The sequence below is a fragment of the Rhipicephalus sanguineus genome, chromosome 4 (assembly GCF_013339695.2).
Source record: "Rhipicephalus sanguineus isolate Rsan-2018 chromosome 4, BIME_Rsan_1.4, whole genome shotgun sequence".
Taxonomy (NCBI): domain Eukaryota; kingdom Metazoa; phylum Arthropoda; class Arachnida; order Ixodida; family Ixodidae; genus Rhipicephalus; species Rhipicephalus sanguineus.
The window spans coordinates 5,305,587-5,329,911 of NC_051179.1; the positions used below are offsets into that span (position 1 = coordinate 5,305,587).

Sequence of the window (24,325 nt, forward strand, 5' to 3'; positions counted from 1 at the left end):
TGTGTCAGCTTACCTGATAAGCCACATGTCTAGCACCATCTAGTTAATGCAAGCACAACTGCCGAATACCACAAATGCTAACCCAGGTAATGTGTTAAAACAGTGTGAGCAACAGGGAATGCCTCTTGAAGCCACTCAATGTGTATAATGAGTAAAACAAAAATATTTTCTTGGAATACACTTACAAACTGGCTGCAGCACGTTTTCTGAAAGTAGCCTGCTATAAATACAGCCGGTTTTACGATGGCCCGCATTTTACGACAGATCGGTTTGGTCCTGGCAAAAGCCCCATAGAAATATTGTGTTAAAAACTTTGGTTATACGACGCAATTTTATGCCGATCTCGCATCTTACGACGACTTTCCGATTCCGTCCGACAAAAAAAATGACCTTCTTTACTCGAATCGAACGCCGACTAAATATTCGCGAATGCGAAATAAGAACTTATGTTCCCCTAGGTTGTCGATTAGAAAAGTAGAGAGGGAGGCAGTATGCCTTCTTAGACTGGAAAATTTATCCTCCTGGCAGTTCACCCGCTTCTGTGATCCAGTTTTTCTGGGTTTTAAAATTGCTTCTGGATACGCCTCGGTCGCGTGCGTATCCACGGTCGTTACCGAGACAAGCTCTCTCCAGTACACGGAGTAGCTTAAGCTGGCCGTAAAGCTCATCTTTGAGATCCGGATATTTTCACGTTTTCGGTCCGTGGAAGCTTTTTCTGGTCAACGTACAGCTGATCTCCTGCCTTTGTTTGCGGCACTCGCCGTCACAGGCCTTGAGCATGCAAAAGGACGCAACGCAGCTATTTTCACCATGCAAAATAACTTTCGCTTGATGTGAACATTCATATAACAGCAAGACATCACCAGTTGCACCTCACAAGGGAACAAATATGACGCGCACAGCTCAGTCGCGCATGAAAGCATCCTACTACAGTGTACTAGAATGGGGCAGTGGGCTCACTGCTATTGATCAGCTACACAATCTCAACTAGCTACACACACACACAGCAAAATGCGAAAAAATAAATCTACATTTCTATACATATACCGTATTTTCCGGTGTATACGACGACCTTTTTTTCGATATTTTCACTGGTGCGTCTTATATGCGCAAAAAGTCATGTGATTCTGTGAGACCAATTTGTCCATATGTAATTCATGAGTACGATAAACTGAGCGCGAGAACATTCATATAAATATATCTAATTTTGTTATAACAATGAAGCGGCTGTGGTCTTAGATGTCAGCTGCTTGCTGTTCAAGCAGTGCTGCGACGACGGAGATTACAGCTGCAATAAAAGCCACCACCATTGTGCGCCCCATTGCACTGTTTGAATTGTTTGTTCTTAAACGAAGCATTAAACCCTCGGAACTGAGGCAATAAAAAAAGGGCACCACAACGGTTCATTGTAACGTTGTAGCGCACACAATACCAGTTACAAAAGCGAAAGTACAACTTCAATATCATCATCAGTTTCCGTGTGAGATGTCGCTGCAGTCCAGCAGTATTCACAGCTCCCGGTCGCCATTTATGTTTTGTATGCGCATGTGCAGGTAGTAACTGTGTGGCGCGTTCGTATTCCCGCCAAGTATCGTAATGCCGTAGAGGTATGGTAGCCACCATAGTAGAGGCAACACCAACAATTTGCTTCAAGGTGCTTACAACGCTGCGTAAAAGTTACTCAGAGGCCGACAACGGCCACCCAGTGATGCTGCCAACCGAGGCGGAAGAACTTTTGACAGTGCGCCGGAGGATGTGACTTCGAATCCAGTGGAATAAATAGTGATTTTCTGCGCCTTAATAAAACTGCTGCTTACAGATCCCTATTCAGTGCCGTGCGTGACAACGCATTTTGCAATAAATGCACTCTGCGTGCGTCATTGTGTTTTATTATGTTGACAGAGTTGAAAATAGATGTGTCTTACACATCATTTTTTCCCGCGAAAGTCGTAAAAGTAGGGGGTGCGTATTATACAAAGGTGTGACTTGTACACCCGAAAATACGGTACTTAACACTTTCGTGACCCAGAAAAATCGATTGTTTTTGGATAGTCCAGGAAATATTTTTTTTCCTGCCACAGAGAATAATTGATGCTAAGTGTAGGGTATCAAATGATAGAGGAAGAATTGGTCTTTCCAACAGTATTAATTTCAAACAACAGATTTATTTCGAATGTAATAAAAAATTATCAAACAAAGAAAAATGCATCAAAAAGAAAAAGAGATTCACAAAATCATCAATGCTACTATGCAAAGGGTGAATATTAAAAAAAAAATCGAAATATACGTTTTGAACGCAACGCCCCCGTAGAATAATAGTGGAAATATAAGCTCTGTAAGTACAAAGATTATTTACATAAATACAAGAATAGATGCACTAGTGCCTATCATGCCACCGCGCGATGCAGTTTCTCGACGCGGCGAAACAAAGGCTGGCTGCGCATGTTTAAAAAAAAAATTTTTTTTTTCTGTTCAACTTTCCTAGCATAGTTTGCAGTTCTGGTATTTTTCAATTTTCCTGTGTATTCGTTGAAATGAGCAGTGTAGCCTGTTCCAAATCTGCAAAAATCCATAATTGTACCCTCATTTTACCTCTTTCTCCCTCATATACTGCCGAATACCAGACCGACCTTCACATTACACCATTTTCTCATCCACTGAAAGGTTCCGACGGGGTTAAAAGATAGCGCAGAAAAATCGTTCATGTGTTGCAAGAGAGAAGACACGTGGTGAAGCTTCTCGTGGAATGCGACGGTCGTCTTCTTCAGCTCAGAGACACTCAAGAAGCCTTGAACCTTTTCCGTGGCATCACTGACGGTGGACAAAGGCCTGGAAATATGTTGTCAACACCAACACCAATGCAAGCGCGGGACTTCAACGATTACCATGTACACATGGAGTGCAACGAACTTGCTCATCTTCTCTTCAGTAACCTCCCTTCATGGATCCGCCCTTCTCACTGTATGTTGGCTTTTCGAAAGTATGCATCCATGCATACTTATCTGTGTGGTTGCATATCTCTCTTGACGAATTCTGCGGTGAAAAACAACACGAAGACAGCAACGCGCAGCACAACGGAGCGTTGGGTCAAAGTCCACTCCGCGCCGTCTTCGCGGAGAGAACTGCGCTCTTTCTGCAGCTGGTGCCAAACGCTCCCGCCCGAATGAAGTTAACACCTTGCAGATAAGAGCTGTTATTTTTAGGACGCACCGGATACGTTTACATCGACATGCGGCAGCGATAAAACGACCTGAGGAGAGGACGAAACTTACTGACGGATAGCTGCTGATGTTCCGGGGAGGTTTGACGCACTTTCGCCGTTCGTACTGAAGCCTGGCGAATCGAAGTCATCTTCCGTGTCTTTGCTGCTACAATCATCCAAATATTCCCACTCAGATTAATCGGAATCCAACGAAATTTGCTGTTTCTGTGGAGCACCCACGAGCGACGTCGACGCGAAGTCTGAAACAATGAGCACTCACCTACCCGACTGCGAACGAGCTTTAAACATCTCCCCGCGGTGGAAAAAAGAAACTCGCAAACAAAACTGATAAAAGACATGCTATTTTACCCTTCGTATTGCGTTAGCTGTCCAGAATCGCTCACAGAGTGCCAAAACTTGAACTTGAAGTCATCGATAACATACAATCGATGGACATAGGCGCGGTCACGAAAGTGTTCATTGGGAGCATCAGACCACCACTCAAAAACCACGGAGCAACGGACATCAAACATCGCCGCATTGCGTCGGATGATGGACGATAATCTGTGAGCTATTGTTTTTGGATGCGCTGCCATATTCTTTAAATTCAGAAGTTTCGTGTTTTCTGTAAATTGAGTTGCTTTATTCTTCTTTTTCCCTGTCATTTGCTGTCTGTATGAATTATGTTCATTCATCATCATCATCATCATCAGCCTGTCTACGCCCACTGCAGGGCAAAGGCCTCTCCCATGTTCCGCCAATCAACCCGGTCCTGTGCTTTCTGTTGCCACGTTATACCTACAAACTTCTTAATCTCATCTACCCACCTAATTTTCTGTCTTCCCCTCACGCGTTTACCCTCTCTTGGAATCCAGTCAGTTACCCTTAATGACCACCGGTTATCCTGCCGACGTGCTACGTGGCCGGCCCATATCCATTTCTTCTTCTTAATTTCAACTATGATATCCTTAACCCCCGTTTGTTCCCTGACCCACTCTGCTCTCTTCCTGTCTCTTAAGGTTACACCTATCATTTTCCTTTCCATCGCTCGCTGCGTCGTCCTCAATTTAAGTTGAACCCTCTTTGTAAGTCTCCAGGTTTCTGCTCCGTAGGTAAGTACCGGTAAGATGCAGCTGTTATATACCTTCCTCTTGAGAGATAGTGGTAGACTACCATTCATGATTTGATAATGCTTGCCGAATGAGCCCCATCCCATCCTTATTCTTCTAGTTATTTCACTCTCATGGTTCGGCTCCGCGGTTACTACCTGTCCTAAGTAGACGTACTCCTTTACAACTTCCAGCGTCTCGCCACCTATCGCAAAGCGCTGTTCTCTGCCAAGATTGTTCCACATTACTTTAGTTTTATGCATATTAATTTTCAGACCTACTCTTCTACTTTCCGTATCCAGTTCAGTAATCATGAGCTGTAATTCATCTCCCGCGTTACTCATCAATGCAATGTCATCAGCGAATCGCAGGTTACTGAGATACTCTCCATTAACTCTTATCCCTAATTCTTCCCAATCTAGGGCCCTGAAAACCTCCTGTAAACACGCGGTGAATAGCATTGGAGAGATCGTGTCTCCCTGCCGTACGCCCTTCTTTATTGGGATTCTGTCGCTTTCTTTATGAAGGACTATAGTGGCTGTGGATGCGCTGTAGATTTCTTCCATTATGTTTATATAGGCTTCGTCGATGCCCTGATTCCGCAGTGCTTGCATGACTGCTGATGTCTCCACCGAATCAAATGCCTTCTCGTAATCTATGAAGGCTATGTATAGGGGTTGGTTGTATTCCGCGCATTTCTCTATCACCTGATTGATAGTATGAATATGGTCTATTGTTGAGAAGCCTGTACGAAATTCTGCCTGGTCCCTTGGTTGATTGAACTCCAATGTCGTATTAATTCTGTTAGCAATTACTTTTGTGAATAGCTTGTAGACAACGGACAGTAAGCTGATGGGCCTGTAATTTTTCAGGTCCTTGGCGTCCCCTTTCTTATGGATCAAGACGATGCTGGCATTCTTCCAAGATTCTGGTATCCTCCCTGTCGAGAGACACTTCGTATACAGGGTAGCCAGTTTCTCTAACATAATCTCTCCACCGTCTTTCAACAGGTCTGATGTTACCTGATCCTCACCAGCGGCTTTGCCTCTTTGCATTCCCTTTAGGGCTTTCTTTACTTCTCCTGTTAATACTGGTGGGATGTCAGATTCCTCTGGGATATTACTGCTTCTTACGTTGTCATCCTGACTGTCTCGGCTGCTGTACAGATCTCTGTAGAACTCTTCCGCTACCTCAACTATTCTATCCATATTGGTTGTGACCTTGCCATCCTTGTCCCTTAATGCATACATCTGATTTTTACCTATGCACAGTTTTGTCTTCGTAGCTTTGAGGCTTCTTCCGTTCTTTAGAGCATGCTCAATTCTCTCCATATTATGCTTTCTTATGTCGGCTACTTTACGCCTATTGATCAACTTCGAAAGCTCCGCCAGCTCTATTTTGTCTGTTGCATTTGAGGCTTTCATAGCTTGACGTTTCTTAATGAGGCTTTTCGTCTCTTGGGATAGCTTACCAGTGTCCTGTCTAACGACTGTACCCCCGACTTCCACTGCACACTCCTTGATGATACTAGTCAGATTATCATTCATTGCGTCAACGCTAAGGTCGGTTTCCTCGGTTAAAGACGCGTACCTATTCTGAAGTGAAACTCTGAATTCCTGTACTTTCCCTCGCAGAGCTAGTTCATTATTCGGCTTCTTGCGTATCAGTTTCTGCCGTTCCTTCCTCACGTCTAGTTGAATTCTAGATCTTACCATTCTATGGTCACTGCATCGGATCTTGTTAACTACTTCCACATCCTGTATAATGCCCGGGTGGTCGCACATTATGAAGTCTATTTCATTTTTAGTTTTGCCATTAGGACTCCTCCACGTCCACTTACGAGTAGTCCGTTTTCTGTAGAAGGTATTCAAGATCTGTAAATTATTGCGTTCTGCGAACTCTACTAGTAACTCCCCTCTGGCATTTCTAGAGCCGATGCCATATTCCCCAACTGCATGATCTCCAGCCTGCTTCTTGCCTACTTTTGCATTAAAATCGCCCATCAGTACAGTATACTGTGTCTTTACCTTACTCATTGCTGATTCTACGTCTTCGTAGAAGCGTGGTCAATTCTATGTTTGAATTGTGTATTTGCATCGTGTCCATTCTCTTCGCGTAGCACACCTGCAGGCGTGACACAAAAGTACCTCACACTCCCGTCCACTTAATGGATATATATATATATATATATATATATATATATATATATATATATATATATATATATATATATATGCACTGAAGCCTAGGAGTGCTAGTCAGCGTCGATCGCAACTATGGCGGCGAGTGTGGGACACACTTTTTCTGTCTGTTGGCATCACGTAGCACCATAGGTCGGCAAACTCACTCATGAGTCGACTCACTCAGACTCACTCAGACTCAGATCGGGCCGTGAGTCTGAGTCTGAGTGAATAATATTTTGGTGAGTTTGAGCCCGAGTGAGTCCGGTTGATGAAAATGTTAGTGAGCCTGAGTCCGAGTGAGTCCGGCGGAAGAAAATATGGGTGAGTGTGAGTCCGAGTGAGCCCTAAACGCAAAATATATTTCTCGAGTGAGTCTGAGTGAGCTCCACATTTCATTGCCGACCTATGGTCCTATCTACAAATCTTCAGCATTACTATCAGCCTTATATCGGCTTACGTTTATACTCGAGTCTATTCAAACAAATCTCAACGCACTTGCGTTAATGCGCCACCTCAATATTTATATATCAGAGGCGTGAGTTATGGGGTGGGGTGCCACGACCTCCCCTGCAAGCTCTTTCACGAAACGTTTTTAATAAAAATATCGCGTGTGAGTCGCGTATTTCATGAAAATGTTTTTACTGAATTTAAACCACTGATAACTCGTATTTGAAGGTACAAGATCAAAAGGCGTATCGTAGAGCACCGATTATGTGAGATATTTGCGTTAAAGAGCATTGACACCTTGATCGAAAAAGCAAATTTTACGCTAACGGACTCATGAGTTGACTCACTCAGGCTCACTCAGACTCAGGTCAAGCCGTGAGTCTGAGTCTGAGTGAGTCCGGCTGAAGAATATGTTGGTGAGTTTGAGTCCGAGTGAGTCCGGTTGAAAAAACGTTTAGTGAGTCTGAGTTCAAGTGAGTCTGGTTGAGGAGAATTTTGGTGAGTGAGTCGGAGTGAGCCCTTAGAACAAAATATATTTCGTGAGTAAGTCTGAGTGAGCTCGAATTTATTTGCCGACCTATGCGTAGCACATGATTTTTTTTTGTTACGACCTAGCAGCTGACAATAATCCCTCGCATACTACCTGAAGGCATCAAGTCTGCCAGAACGAGATCCTCGCCATGAATGAAGACGACTTTTTAAGGGCTCGTTATTCTTTGTTAGACACAATATTAATGAGAACTAGCACTTGCGGCACTTGCAGATTACTTTTTAAGGGCTTGTTTTTCCTCGTTAGACACAATATTAATGAGGACTAGCAGACAATAATGCCAAGGAAAATATAGGGGATGTTATTTGTAGTAATTAGGACATAAATGTGAAGAAAGTGGACGAAAAGATAACCTGCCACCGGCCGGGACCAAACCTGCGACCTTCGAATAATGCATCCGATGCTCGACCACTGAGCTATGGCGGCGGTCATCCTCCTGTCCACTTTATGGGTAGGGCTCCACGTTTTCGGTGTTTATTTTTCTTGAAAATCGGCGGGTGTTTATTGGAGTTTATTTCTTGTAAATCCCCTATTATCCGAAATTCGGAGTTTTGTGTTATTCTCGAAACCCCAAAATCTTAGATCAATTCATATCTGAATACTAAAACATCAAAACAAACGAAGCACATTTTTTTTCCTAGAAGGTTTGAATGCACAAAAACATGCGCACATACGAAATACTTGAACACATAACACCTGCATTTGTGCGTAAACAACCTTATGCTTAAAACTTATTGTAAAACATGCAAGCATATTTTGCGAGGTTGCTGTCAGTGATCGAAGCGCACTCCTTTAGACTGACGACTCTCAGCTTTGAAAATGCCCTTTCAACGTTAGTGCTAGAAACAGGAAGCACCAGAAGACGCAGTGCGCAGCGAGAAAGCAGTGTCCAATGGAAATTGTGAAGTCTCAAAACGACAAGGGTTCAACAATGTTATATATTTCATAGCACTGATAGTTCACAAAATCACTCAGGAACTGGCTCATGTCATGACTTTCAAGAAGCACTAATTGAAAAATAGGCGCGTAGGTTTAGAACGCGCAGGGCAGCTCATGCTTCACATTTGGATTCACAATTTGAACACAGTACCAAAACAATTCTTTGGTGTACTGGAGTTGATCGCACAGATTCCTCTCAGATGTCTGTCTCCACTTTTCGGCGAAAGCTGCATAGTATCCCTGAAAGTCTGCGACAGTCGTTAAGCGGTCAGTCTCGTCAAAGGGGTCCAACAGACTTGTGACATCTGATATGAAGACCTCAGTTTGATCACGCCACTGACTGATGAGGGCATGCAAATGAACCCACAGTATGGGATAAACTTGGTGTACCAGGGTCCTCTCTGCCTCAAGTTCCTTAATCAATGATTGAGAGCACGGCACACGAATTGGTCTTCAGACACCTCATCTTAACAAGCAAGTCATGCACAGCTTCAGGCGATGAAATAAGACTCTTGAGCTTCTCACTCTTCGTTCCCTTGGCTTCGTTGCTTCTCAAGAATGACAAAATTGCACGCCAGTAGTCCAAAATATCTCACAGAGCTTGATAAATAGAGAACCACCTCGACGGACATACAGTTTTCAGCGACTTGATGGACATGCCCACGGCCAAGCACACAAGACAAAACTTACGGCGCAGCTCCCGCGACGACTCCAACAGGGCAGGAAAGTGCACAACAAAATCGTGAACTACGTTAAACGAGCTCGTCCCAATTCCATCATCCGGAGTGTTGTTGAGTAGGTGGCACGGATCTTTGAAGTGAAGCGCCTTGAATTCGGAGTTGGAGAGTTGCAAGTCCTTGTGAAGCTTCTGCATGTAGGAAGCTGAGTCAGAGCACAATACAGCTACATCGCCTAATACAGCTACGCGCAGTACACTTTAAATCAGCCAAACCGGGAGATGTATCAATGAGCGGCTAGAACTTGCCCTTTCGATAAAGGATGGAACCAGGTCATATTGGCCCTTGAGATCGGAGTTTATCGGATAAATCCGAATTCTGAAAAATTTCACCAACGAATGTTTATCGGGTTTTTTCGGATAAAACCAAAAACACGGAACCCTATTTATGGGGTATATACATATCAGTGTTGCGGAGTTGCCACTCCGGAATTGGAATGACTCTGGAATCATTTTACTTTTTCGTGACCCCAGAATGGAATGGGAATAGAATAGGGACAACGCTTGGAGGAATGGAATGGGAATGGCATTAAGCGCCTTTTGCACGGAATGGAATGGGAATGGAATTGTCTTTTTCCGAAAATGGAGCATGTTTTCGCCTACGCACTGTTTTTCAAATTTCAGACATTAGTAAGTCAGAGCCTCGAATTTCACAATAAAGCAGTATTTTTAAAATGGCTTGGCTGATTACAAGCATGGTACATTTATAAGCAACGCACCTACTACAAACTGAGGCATAAGTTAGTGTACAAACAAATGCATTATCCCAGCAGATACTGAAGGGAGAAAGAAATGATTCCTGCACGTTAGTTTCCATTGATACCCATACACGAAAGCGACGAATACTCTATGCGCAGCCTGATCTTTATCTTACAAGCAGTTCAGTGCCTGACACACGTACATAACCTTTGCGACAAGGAAGACATTTCGTACCTGCGCACCCCACCTAAACTTGTGTGGCGTGCTTGACAAGCGTGAGTGCTGACGAACAGTGTGGCCCAGTGTTCCGTATTCGATGCAAACGCATAAGGTGTCCGAGCGGTGCACTGTTCGGACTAATACCAGCAGATCTAGAGGGTTTTGTTCCCCATTAACTAAATCTCCATATTCACGACAGCCCCAGATGTGTGGCAAAACTGCTTAGTCTTCTTGAACACTACTTTTGTCAGCTTAAAAATATGCTATATTGTCATTTTAGCATTAACACATTTAAGCTTAAACAATATTAAAACATCACGATTCGTTCAAACATGCTGACCATGCGAATACTATAGGTAGCGGGAGAACTGCCCCGATGGGAATTAGTAGGGTGGTTGTACTGCATGAGATATGTCGCCAAGCTACTATCCCTCGACCTTGGTAACGTGTTTTGCGTACTTTTGCAGTTCCTAATGCATCTGATGACATCAGCTTTATGGGGCGTTCATTCTTAACTCGATAAAACTATCAAGATGCCTTTTCTACGTTGAGGAATTACAGGACTGGAATTGAACTGCCCGGCCATTCCCGGAGTGGGAATGTGCTAAGTTTTTTCATTCTGCGGAATTGAAAGGAATGGAATTGCGGCAAGTTCTAATTCCCCGGAATAAAATTAAAATGGAATAGAGGTGCCCATTCTGCAACACTAATATATATATATGCATTTAAGCCTAGGAGTGTTAGTCAGCACTGATCGCAGCCACGGCGGCGAGTGTGGAACACTTTTTCTGCCTGTTCCACTGGCAGACTTGATGCCTTCAGGTAGAATGCGAGGGATTATTGGTCAGCTGCCAGCTCGGTGAAAAAAAAAAAAAAAAGATCACTTGCCACGTGACGCCAACAGGCAGAAAAAGCGTGTTCCACACTTGCTGCCATGGCTGCGATCGACGCTGACTAACACTCCTAGGCTTAAATGCACATATATATATATATATATGTATATATATATATATATATATATATATATATATATATATATATATATATATATATATATATATATATATATATATATATATATATACGCCATCAAGTGGACGGGAGGATGACCGCTGCCGTAGCTCAGTGGTAGAGCATCGGACGCGTTATTCGAAAGTCGCAGGCTTGGTCCCTGCCGGCGGCAAGTTATCTTTTCGTTCACTTTACTTTCTTCACATTTATATCCTAATTACTAAAAAATAACATCCCCTATACCTTCCTTGGCATTATTGTCTGTTAGTTCTAATTTATGCGATATCGGCGTTTTCATCATTAACAGTAGGTTCTGGCTTGGCCATGCTAGCACAATGTCATTGTATTGCAAGCTTATCATTATTTCACAAGTTCTATACCAGTTCACTTTGCAATGCACTTTACATTCTACCACCTTCACGCATATCACTGCGCACAGGCCATGCACTAAACGTTGCTCAGCCCCACTGCACCTTCTGTCGCCTCCTTGTCATCATTTCTCCATCACACAAAGACACGAACGGCTTTCTCCAACACCTTGCTGCTATCACCGCCTCATCTGCCTATATGAGAAAACTTACACAATTTCTGCAAAATAATAACGTGGACAACTCCTGTGTAACTTTTGTAAAAGCGGCCCTTGCGTAATACTCCATTAGGGGGTCTTGAAAGGGGCCACGACATGGTCACTCAACCACTGGCGCTTTTCAGTGAAAAATTGAAGTCTGTGCCGGTACATACGTAGTACATGCGCTGCAAAGGAATCTTTCAGTGCAAAATGAGCCCTAGAAGTGGCCGCTTCTAATGACCGCCATTTGGCCATGACGTGTGTGACGCCATGCACTCTGCATGGAACGGAGCCGTCGTCTCTTTCAAATGTTTCAGCCGCTGCAAATCGTCCAAATTCTGTGCCAAGCTGAAGAAAGCTGAAATAGTTCGACCACATGCGCCGCTGACAACAGAACTAAATCGTTCACTGGAATGCACACGCTCGCAAAGCAAGGAGCTTGTTACGTCACGGCTCGCGAGTCCGCCAATGCTGCCTGATTCTCAGGCTGCTCGCGTGTTTGTAAAAATATTCAATTATAAGTTAAATGCTCGACCAAATGCGCTAAAATTTTGCCAGCTTGTTTGTGAACGCACTAGGATTAATCCACATAACACAGACTGCGATCGAAAATTGGGTGTCATGACCCCTTTGTGGGGCAGTGGGACTCATGTGTCCCAGTTATTTCTTCGCCATGTTCCGATTTTTTAAATCTACCACTGAATCGATTGCTTTCAGGTTTTTAGTGCGACCACGTGGATGTTCTAGAAAGCGGTATTGGTAGTTGTTTTTATGGCATTTGCAAGGTGCCAGCACATAGCCGTGTTTCAAACGAACCATTCCACTTGCACGCGCTGTATCCTTTTTTTCATCACATTTTGGCATGCTCTCCACCCGATTTGGCAGGATCGGTATGCTAGAAAAGTTTATTTCATACTCATGAGTTCCTAAATGTGCCATTATAGTGGTTTTATTCATTCCTACTAGGCTTGTGCGAATATTTGAGCCTTTCGAATATTCGCACAAGCCTAGTGGAACACGCTTTTTCTGCCCGTTGGCGTCAAGTGGTCTTTTTTTTTTTTTACGAGCTGGCAGCTGACCAATAATCCCTCAGTATTCGAATTTGCTTCAACTCGAATTTAAATTATTGGAAATTTTGAAGTATTCGAAATGAACGAATACCGTATATACTCGCATAATGATCACACTTTTTTTTTTAAAAAAATTGACGCCAACTTCGGGGTGCGATCATTACGCGGGGTAAATTTTCCGTGAAACAATATTCTGAGCACCGAAAACGCAAAGAAGTCGCTAATCTGAATTCTTACGATAGCTATCATGAACATAACCAAAAATAAAAGTAGAGTAAGGCTTACCTTTGTAATAAAATGCACGCATTACGCAGGAGCTACATGCATGGAACACTGCCCTTTTATTTTTGAACTCTCTGACCCCCTAACGTTCATTCCGAGTCCGAAGCGTCACTGGCGTCAGTGTCGTCGCCGCACGATTACCTGTCGGAATCGGCAGTGTCTTCACTGTCCCACAGACGGTCATCTTCTGTCCCGTCGAGCGCGTTGGAAATGCCAGTCTTCTTAAAGCTCTTGACGACCACCTCGTCGGAAATGGTACTCCACGCTTCGAGAATCCATGAGCAGAGGACTTCCACGGAGGGTCTCCTGATTTTGCCACTTGGCGTGAAATTGTGGTCGCCCGCCGCCATCCACTCTGCGTACAGCCTCCGGACGTTGTCCTCGAACGGTTTGTTCAGTGACACGTCCAGAGGCTGTAGCAGCGAAGTTAGACCCCCAGGGATCACTGCGATTTCCGTGCGCCGCTCCTTCAGCTCGGTACGGACACTGTCAACGAGATGGCCCCGAAAGCTGTCCAGCACAAGAAGTGAAGGAAGCAGAAGCGCTCCTGCTCTTTGCCCCCAAACCGTCTTGATCCAATCGACCATGAGGTCTGCCGTCATCCACCCTTTTGCTTGAGCGCGGATGTGGATGCCACGGGGAAAGTTTCCCTTCGGAATTGTTTTCCGCTTCAGAACCACGTGCGGCGGCAGCTTCCGCCCGTCTGCCGTCACTGCGAGCATCACGGTGCACCGCTGCTTCTCCGCACCACACGTTTTCACGAGCACACTTCGAGCACCTTTCTCGTTCACAGTAGTGCTTCGAGGCATGTCAAACGTCAACGGCGTTTGGTCGGCGTTGCCTATCTGTGACAGCAGGAAACCGTTCTTCTGGCGTATCCTCGTGACGAACCTGTGAAAATCGATCGCTTTGTCTTCGTAGGCGGATGGAAGTCGCTGGCACAACGACGTCCGCCGCCTCAGCGACAGTCCATTCCGCCGCATGAAGCGTGTCGTCCAGCCGGAACTGGCGCGGAAGTCCTTTGTGGCTATTCCCAGCCTCCGGGAAACTGTGCGCGCCTGCGTCCGTACCATGTCTAACGACACGGCACAACCGTCTTTGCGCATGTCCCTCACGTATTCGAGGACTGCCTTTTCGATGTCAGGGAACTTGCCCGTTTTGGGTCCGCGGAAAGCCCGGCGCGTGCTGTTCGTAGCCATGAGCTTCTCGCGCTGTTTTTTCCAATATCGGATCCGGATTTCGTCGACGCCGAAATGTCTGCCGGCAGCGCGGTTTCCGTGCTCTAGCGCGTAATCAAGCGCCTTCAGCTTGAACGCGGCAGTAAAGCTCGCATACCGCCCCATGGTGAAACGGTGCTTCAACAGACGATCACAAAGCACGGCCAAAAAAACGTGGTGTCGAGTGACGCCGTGACGAGCGACTGGGATGGCGGCGACACGGCTTTTTCAGGAATTACGGGAATGCGTCGGCAGCTTGTTGCTGCGGGATGACAACAGGTCGACCAACAGGCGGCCGCCGCTGTAACAGTGCGGGATAGCAAAACAAACATGGCGGCCCACAGAGCGAAGCGACCGCATTTTTTTTTCTTCTTTTCGTCAGTCACGGTGGTTGTGAGTACGTCACGCGCGTCAAAACAGTCTCTTCTGTCTAAATAAGGAATGCTTTCATTTAAATCAGTAAATTTACGGCATTAGCGTAGTGATGCCTGCTTTCAGATCACAGAAACAAAGATGGGCGCGTTCAGCTGCCACAGACATAAAACACATGGCGGGCATTCAGTGAAAACTGCGGCATTTGCCTTTACTGCAATCCTAAATGGCACGTTTCCGCCAACGGTGGGCAAAAATTACGAATATGTTTGGTGCGTGCAGTTCACTTGGCGAGTTTGGAAGAGTTATTAACGCAACATTCGACAGATGATAAACGCGATGATCATCGGCTAGACTTGGCACACGACATATCGATGCGGCAAGTTCGGGGTGCGATCATTACGCGGGGAAAAAGAAAAATCGAATTTAGACGACAAAATTTAGGGGTGCGATCATTACGCGAGTGCGATCATTACGCGAGTAAATACGGTATGTGTAGATTGATCTGCATGTAACACCCCCTCTAAAGGTGTTTTCACTACAACGCAGGGGTGATCTACTGTGAATACACCTTTCAAGAATAAATCTGCATTGCCGTGAAGCCTCACTTCCAGGTTAAGGGGGGACCCTTCTCTTAAAATTTTATTTCTTGATCGATTTTGATGAAACTTGGTGAGTTTATGTATATTTGCATGCTGGTTTCAAATATGCAATTATTTTCCTAGTATACGATAAGTTTTTAAAATACAAAATAATTCCTGGTACCTTTTGGGGAGCAAGATTTTTTCTAAACCTAGGAAGTTACAAAATAAATCAGCCTATCACAATAATCTGGAATCAGAACTGTGTGCAGTGCAACAAAAATTGATGTTTTAAACTCATCTGAACAAAAGTTATGGTACGTTAAACATTTACGAGTGTGTCAATTTCAAGCCGAGATTTTATTCGTGAATGTTCAACACACCGTAACTTTTGTTCTAATGGGTTTAGAACATCCATTTTTGTTGTATTACTGCACTCAGTTCTGATTCCAGGTTACCGTGATATGCTGATTTACTTTGTAACTCTCTCAGTTAAAAAAAAAATCTTGCTCCCCAAAGGTCCTACAAATATTTTGTATTTTAAAAACTACTCATTATACTGGAAAAATAATTGCATATTTGAAATCAGCACATAAATATACACAAAATTATAAAGTTTCATCACAATCAATCAAGAAATAAAGAGCAACTTTTAAGTGCCATGTTCCCCTTTAAATGAACATATTACCCTCGCATTGATCCATCATTCTTAAGTTTAAAAGCTCGTAATACCGGCTTATATGCTCTAAGTGTAGTAAATTTTAAAACGTAACATATTTTACAGGTTATCGCTTGCATTTTACCGACAGTGAAATCCTGCTACTATTCAAGGTTGCTTCCGCTTCCTTTGAACCAAAAAGAATGACATTTGCACATGCCTTGTTACAATTTAAAAAAAAATATTGTGCACATTAGTTGGGTCATGACAACTACGCTATTTATTATTTGATATATTTCAATTCGATTTGAAATAATTTGACCAAATCACCATTCGCTTCGAACCTGAAATATGCCATTTGCATAAGCCTAATTCCTACCCATACAGTTTCCTAAAAAATTTGTGCAATACAAAGTTGACAACCTTTCAGTGATATATTTCCGAAAGCGTAACCAGTCTAACATTGTGTGGAAATGATTGCAGTATCCAATTTTCCTTCTGCTTCACGCAGGGAAGTCTCTTCCAGTGGAGGAAGCAGTTGAGCTTCCTCCATGGAGAAAAATTAGACTGTTGCAGCCATGCCCAGAACCCATATCTGCTGCTCGAGTGCCATTAGCAAGTGGATTTACAATGTATATTTAGTTGAGTTTCTTGTGATAGAGAGTAGGTGTTTGTAGGCTCTGCCCTTTGTAATTTGTAGGGCAGCAGCAAGTTTGCACAGAAAAATAAAAGTACTTTTTTTTTTAATGACTGTCTCTCAGTGGTCAGTGGGACACATATGTCCCACTTTTTCTCGAAAACCCTTAAAAATAGAGAGCTCAAATTTTGCACATATTATAAGAAGCTGATAGAAATGACAGCGCCACTGCGCTGTTCATAACATTATGCCACATAAAGGGTTGAGGTAATAGTAATGTCAAACAGAATGTGTTTGAACATAGAATTTCTTTTTGTGAACCATTCCTGACAAGAGAAGAGCAAAGCCAAACTCACCTTTCCCCGTTCAACTTCCTTGGTAGTCATGACAATAACCCTCGTATTTCCTTGCCAGACCATGGACCAGAAGTCACCGATAGTGTTCTGCAGGCAGCCTTGTGTGGCTATGTACACTTTGCTATGGCCATCAAAAATGGTATCGTCGTCTACCTGCACGAACAGCAATAGTTACAGCAACGAAGGAATAGTTTGGCCTTTGCATCACCCTCCCAAAATGCATGCATATGGCACCACAGCAGCAAATGCTAGGCAACTCCATTCATGTGCAAAGGCAGAGGTTGAGGAGAAGACTTGAAGAGATGCACATTCTTGAGCAGGGGTAGTCGTTGGAGCCAGTGTTTCGACAAGTCTTCATCAAGGCTGTGTGCTTTGTACACTCTCCCCCAACCACAAATGTGGAAGGGGAAGAGGCAGGGCTGGGTGAGTAAAGCAGAAACACATCGATAAAAAGAAAATCGGGAGAGGGGGGCGCACATGCTTTGTGTCATTTTTTCCTGCATCAAGGGGATACAAGGGGGCATTCCATTGCATCAAAATGAGCAGCAGCTAAAACTGTCAATGTCACGGTGATCAGAACGATTAGAAATTTTTAGATACAAGGATTAAATCTTGCTGGTTTTCGTTGCGTACCTACCATATCGAATTAATTCAAGCGCTCCCTTTGAAATGATTGTACCTATTGACTGGAGTGCATTATACCTGTGAATAAGATGTGGGGCTGCTACCACCCCCTGTGATGTCATTTTTGCCTCACAGTGCCCGGTCGGTGTGGACATATTAAACGCCGCCAAGCAAGAGTTGGCACTGAGCTCGCAAGAGGGCATCACCTGGTGGGAGCGAAGTGACGCGTGACAATGAGGAGGGGAAGCGATTGACTACGGAAGCCTCATAGGTGGTCCGAGTTTTCTGTAAATAGCTTCTCCTATCTCTTTGACTCTGCGAGCTGCGGCTCAGGGAGTCGGGTGGCCAGGGGCCACGTGCGTCGAGCTGTCTGGTATTGCGGCTCGGCACAGGTGTTTTTAAAAAACACCACCAGGGACGATCAAGCACCGACTGCTCGATAAGCTGTTCCATGCAGTGAGCGGAGTAGGGCCACCTCACACAGCTGATGTCTCTTCGCGGCTGCCATGGATGCAGGTTGTTATAGAGCGACTCATTAGGCCTAAGGCTCTGCAGAGCTGCCCATCGCATGTGGGACACGACCAGTCAGATCGTGGGGTTGACCAGTTGACGATGGTGGCTAAATTCACCCCTTGAGCAATCTAAAGGCAACTTTAGTTGAAAGAAATCACCCACACAATGTGCTAAGCAAGGCCTAAAACAAAGCGATCAGACAGGAAATCAAGCCTAGAATCATCACTAGCTAGAAGAGAGCCAAAAGGACCACCTCACCATCCATTAGCGTACTAATAATGAAATACTCAAATACTTTATCACTGTCATGGAAACTTTAAAGACATGTTAGTGCATGCAAAAGTAAACCCTAATTCTACTGCCCACATAACTGCTTGTTCTAGTCCCAAAAGTAAGACATGCAAACACCTTCAAAATTACGTTATAGTTATAAGCACCGGAAGTAATTTCATCCAACCAATGAAATCTAGTTTTACTTGCACTAGTTCAAACATTATTTACATGTTCAAACGTTGCCTTTGGCACAAACAGTACGTTGGCAAAATACGACAGCCTGTTAATATTAGATTAACCCAGCGTCACATGGACACAGCGAAGAAATTACCGAAAGCACAGTATTTTAACGTGGCCAGTCACAGCTTCAATGAGCTCAAGCTTTACATACTGCAGTCAACCTTCTGGTCCCCGAGAAACACAAAATATAGAGAGTCATATCTTATTCACGAAGGGGCCCTGCGACACTTTTTCAGCATGGTCAGCAAATGCTGCCGATCGGTAGTCGAGACTCCCGAGAACGTGGGAGCCAAACATAATAATGCAGCATGCGCCCTGGGATTTACAATAAATTCTCAATGCCAGCTAAAAAGCGCTTCCTCTTCTCTCGACAAAAATTATGCTTACGACGTCACTGCCCCTGGCCATGCCATTGGGTGATTTGAACATGGCGCGCTTGGTAGTCACTGCGGCTGCCATGGAAGGCCATCACTTCGCGCTGAAAGTACGCCGTGCGTTCGAAGAAAAAGAAAAGAAAAAGCGCTCAAGGTCATAAGGCGCGTGTGACGTACCTTCTTTGCCTATGCGAACCCTCCCTGCTTAGCTTCCAGCGCTTTCATCAGGACGAGAGAAGGCAATTACAGCGTGCGACAAATCTTTGTAGCTCTGCTCGTACTGGACGAATTCTAAAAATTTTTGCAGGGGTCGATTCGTGAGGAAATAAGCTCCTTTAGTGAAGCCATTCCATGGCTACTTGGAAAAGTGTTGCAGGGCCCCTTCAATAGGTACAATTGTTTCAAAGGGAGCTCTAGAATCAATCCACTATGGTAGGTACTCAACGAAGACCAGTGAGACTTAAGCCTTGTATCTCAGAATTTCAAACCGTCATTTTTAGCTGTTGCTCACATATGACGTGCATCACTCTGCCGAATGCACCCCAGCTTCTACTTTCGCAAAGCGGAAAAAGCAACACAAAGTGCCTGCACCCTGTTTCTTTTCTTTTATTTGGTGGCGGTAAAAACATTTTATTTTAGCCTATAATGACAGCCTATTGATGGGCCGGCTGGATGTCACGTAGGGTGGCCAGGAGCTCGTGGCTCTCAGTGACTTTTAGGGCTCAGCCCACCAGCTGCTTTTGTGCACTGCGATCTCCCATCACTCTACATCGGTGAGTTGCCATTTGTTGGGTGGCTGGAGCACAAGTACCTGATGTGGTGGAAATCTTGCGCTTCCACTCCACTCACCCAATTCGGCACACCCGCTTATCTCAATATCCAACCCTGCCTCTCCACATTTGTGGTTGGGGGAGAGTGTGTGAAGCACACACACACACACACACACACACACACACACACACATGCAGGCAGTTGCTGCCTTGATGAAGACAAGGCACCTTGTCGAAGCGTTGCCTCTAATGCCACCTACAAATATTCATCCATTCACGTGCAAGCCATTCGAGTTCTATTCACACAGTAGTGACAAACGTCACATACTGCACCATATTTTCTGCCACAACCGAAATTTCATCCAGGGTGCGCAAGCAGTAGAGCTCTTTCCAGGTACCAACCTTGATGTAGTTTGCATTAATGTAGTCTGAATACGGGGCATCAGGATCCACATCTTGCAGGTGCACCCTTGTCGCGTCAACTGCGTGCGTGAAGAAGGAAAAGAACACATGCAAAACCAGTTCTTGCAGCAAAAGTATATCTGCACTTACATGGCAGTATGTTCTTGTAGCGGTTCTTGGCCCGGTTCTCAGGCCTCTGTCCGTCTTTCCGACTGTAGAGGTTTTTGCACTCTTGCTGCTGCAAATGCTGTTGAAAAAACTTATCAGCTTTCTATGCAACATTCTCATCTCCATGAGATAGCACACTACCAATTTCAAGCCCTCATTTATTTGCACACTTCACTTAATTGTTGCACATGGTGTAACATGGCGTAACTGCCCAGTAGTATTCATTCAAGTGGTCCATCTTATACAGTGTCAGTTCCCATAGAAAAGGGTAACACTCTGTGTCTGAGGACGTTACTCAGGGCTCCTGTGAGAGCCATATATTATTGTGTATATGCAGCAGGAAATCTTGTGCCTACAACAGCCAAAAATTACAAGACAGAAATAGCACACACTTAATTAAGACAGACAGAAGGAACACAAGGCACAGGCGCTGTGCCTCGTGTTGCTTCTCGTGTCTGTCTTTGTAAAGTGTGCAATGTTTCTGCCTTGTGATGAAAAACCAACAAGCTCGAGATGTGTTATTCAAACCAAAATTGCCTCCCAATATCCCCTTCAGACGTGAATTATGATGCACTGTCTGCAAATGTGTCAAATTCACGTACAGTTAAACCTGCCCATAACGAGCCTCAATACAATGAATTTCTCGATATTACGAAGTTTTTCTATTCCCCATCGTTACTCCATAGAAGCACATGTATTTGCGACTTCTATGTAACAAAGTGGTAGCCGGAGACACCCTTGATATAACGAATTTTCGCCATTAACAACCTAAGAATTTTAATAAGGTCAACTTGTTGGCTAGCTGGTAAAGCATGGTATTCGTATTTATAGGCTAATCGTCTCAACTGAACCGCTTACGCCTTTCAGTCACGATGCATCATGTGATGATAATCAAGGTTTCTGTTGTTTTTGTGTCTCTGTGCCTTTTCATGCTTTGTTTGTATCATTTTGTGTGCGCCTAAGAGTGTATTTATATACTTTTCGCCCGAATTAACTTCAGTTTCAGTCACCGCTTCGTGTGGCGTGGTGTGTGTTCCTTCTTTGTCACCGTCTTTTATTGTGCTGTTTCCCGTTTCACTAAGGATTTTGTCCTGAATTTTGTCATTTTGGCACAAGCAGGAGCCGTGTGCATTTTATGCGGTTACCCTGCCAATGAGAGCGCAAAGCGGCGGCATCGCGCATGGCGCACTCGAAGCCCCGGCGACTGCGAGGCGAAAGCTCGTCTGTGCATGCGGGTGTGTGCAAAGCGGGCAGACAGGTGCTGCCACGGGGGGCGTGCACAAGCATGCCCCCTTCCCCCCCCCATCCCTTCAAACCTCATCCAGCCGTTTGTGGGTGCCACCACGCTAACGTGACACCAGGTGACGCCACTAAAAAAAGGAATCCTTGCTCCGTGTCGTTACGCTTCGAGTTCACGCCGCATATAGAGTTCGCTCTTCGTTTTCGACGCCGTGCGCTTGTGCATGGTTTCACTGCATGCGCATGGAGCAGCCCCTGACGACGTGCAGCTTTTGCGGTTTTTTTTATGCCGACAACTGTGTCATCACTACCGAGATGTCAGATTAGGCGCTGGCAGAAACTGTCCGTGACCACGGTGATGTCAGATCTTCAGAGGTTGACTCGTCACTGTCGTCATGCGCTTTGCCGTCTTGCGCCGCGCTGCGAGTTCGCGAGACTGTGGCCTCCGAGATTGGCTCCGGCAACGTGACGGCGTGTTGCCAATCTCGGAGGCCACGGCTAGACGATGACAGAGCAGCGTTGTAATGATACCCTATGAACATTTGGTATTGTCATCCCTCACAAACAAGCAATAAAGCAAAATACACAGTTTTTTGCCGCTAAATCAATGTTCTGAGTGAGCTCTGCCTTAAATTCCCCTAGTGTTTATTTGTGGATTTATTTTCCGAATTTTCGTGCTGAAACTGAATATAGCGAAAACCTGTTTATAACGAATTTTCCCGGGAATTTGTCAATTTCGTTATATCCAGGTTTAACTGTAGCATAATTCCAAGGCACTCAATATTACATTCCAAGAAAGAAAATGAAGGAATGTGTTCTTTCGTGCGAGTCTCAGTAATTGATGTTAATCAGCACATAATTAAATATCTAATTATTCTGCAATCAGTCATCTTCAATTCCTGCATAAAAAAAGATCACATACTAAGGCCAAAATGAATGCCCAGTTTGTTTTTTGGTTGTATTCGTTTTGAGCAAAGAAAAATAGTACTCTTGATATCGGTCCTCGAATGCGGCACGTCGAACGATCGTCGAACATGTTAGTGTCGCCAGCAAAGTGATCTTTTGCAGCAGTACACAGCCCAATGAAGTTAAATGACCACTAGTTGTCCACTCAGGAAGCCTCAACAAATGTCCACACTGCATTTCAAGCCATTTGAAGAGACACATGGTGGATGACGCGCCTCCATAGTTGATGTGTACAATTGTACACACCGCCGTTGAGGGGATATGATCAACTGCGCTGCAAGCGGTTGCACGTCGGCAGATAATCTAAGAAGCTATGTGTCGCTTCATATAGGTTCAACATTACTTCAAACTAACAGACAAGAAAGCCAAGGAAAGTATAGGGGACGTTATTTTGTAGTAATTATGATTTCAATGTGAAGAAAGTAAAGTGGACGAAAAGATAACATGCTGCTGGCAGGGACCGAACCTGGGACCTTCCAATAATGCATCCGATGCTCTACCAACTGAGCTACAGCAGCGGTCATCCCGCCGTCCACTTTATGGGGTATATATGTGCATTTTAAACTTGGGAGTGTTAATCAGCGCCGTTAGAAGCCATGACGGCGAGTGTGGAACACTATTTTTCTGCCTGCTGGTGTCCTTCAAGTTTAAAATGCACATATATACCCCATAATGTTGACGGGGGGATGACCGCTGCTGTAGCTCAGTTGGTAGAGCATTGGACGCATTATTCGAAGGCCACTGGTTCGGTCCCTGCAAGAGACAAGTGATCTTTTCGTCCACTTTACTTTCTTCACATTTAAATCGTAATTACAACGAAATAGCATCCCCTATACTTTCCTTGGCTTTCTTGTCAGTTAGTTCTAATTAATGTTGTGTCTACCAAAGAAAAACGAGCCCTTAAAATTGCCCTTCCTTCGTTCCTTCATACAGATCACCTTTTTAATTTTAATGAAGACATCTTCCACAGCTGAGTGAAAGACTTGTAGAAGCTGAACCGCCACCAGCCACAGGTTTTGACGTTTAGCAGCAAATCCAGCGACTGTGTTAACAAATATACTTTGTGGAATGCCTCGCATGCATGTCATTTTCTTTTCTCAATGTCTCCAAATGACACTCTTATTTTCATTAAAGGGGCCATGCAACACTTTTTCAACATGGTCAGAAAATGCCAGTAGTCGAGGCTCCTGCGCACGACGAGAGCGGCTTTGTGGGTGGGTCATTCGAGGAATGGGCTGCAGCGCGAACTCGACACAAGGACAAAAGTGCTGGGTCTGTCGTCTGCTTTCTTTTGTCCTTGAGCCGAGTTCGCACTGCAACCAATTCCTCCTGTGAACACGCGAACCAGATATCACAGTATGTGTCAGGAAATTTACAATTATGCTTCAAAGACTGCTAAAATCTCACTCTTCTGTTAGCAAATTCCGCGATAGACTGGCCTGACTGCATCACGAGAGGACACGGCCAGTGGCTGATTCCCTTGCTGCACAGTTACTGCGGCCACCATGTGCCTGCTTTGTAGTTCTACAATTACACTGGCGCACTTGTGATCATGCCAAAAGTTAGCCGACACATTCAAAGAAAAAGAAAGTCCTCAGGGTCATGATGCGCATAGCTTTTTGTCCCTTAGTCAACCCTCCGCACAACTTTGAGTGCATGTGTTGGGACGAAAGGAGAGAAAAAGTGCTTAAGCTGCACCGCAAGACCCTGCCACTCCGCTCGTATTTGACAGATTCGAAAATTTTGTGCAGCGATTCATTCATGAGGCAGTAAAGTCCCATAGTGAGTTAATTGTATGAACACATGGAAAAGTGTTGCAAGGCCCCCTGAAGTAATCATCAGGATTGTGGGAATATAAGTTTTTGTCCAAAGCAATGTCAAAGCAAATGGTCTTGAACAACTTCGAAGCGAATTGAAGTT

The 24,325-nt window shown here is 44.6% G+C and overlaps 1 protein-coding gene across 4 annotated transcripts in view; it reads right to left on the bottom strand.

The window, feature by feature from the left end:
* The window catches only part of LOC119389320 (tyrosine-protein phosphatase non-receptor type 11), a 344,133-nt gene that overhangs the window by 163,061 nt on the left and 156,747 nt on the right, over positions 1 to 24,325 (bottom strand). For all 4 annotated transcript variants that reach the window (XM_037656526.2, XM_037656524.2, XM_037656522.2 and 1 more), the window contains 3 exons: positions 20,183 to 20,279; positions 20,033 to 20,112; positions 16,837 to 16,989 (listed from right to left, as the gene is read on the bottom strand). In XM_037656526.2, coding sequence (XP_037512454.1) covers positions 16,837 to 16,989; positions 20,033 to 20,112; positions 20,183 to 20,279 — 330 coding nt within the window. The remainder of the gene's footprint in view (positions 1 to 16,836; positions 16,990 to 20,032; positions 20,113 to 20,182; positions 20,280 to 24,325) is intronic.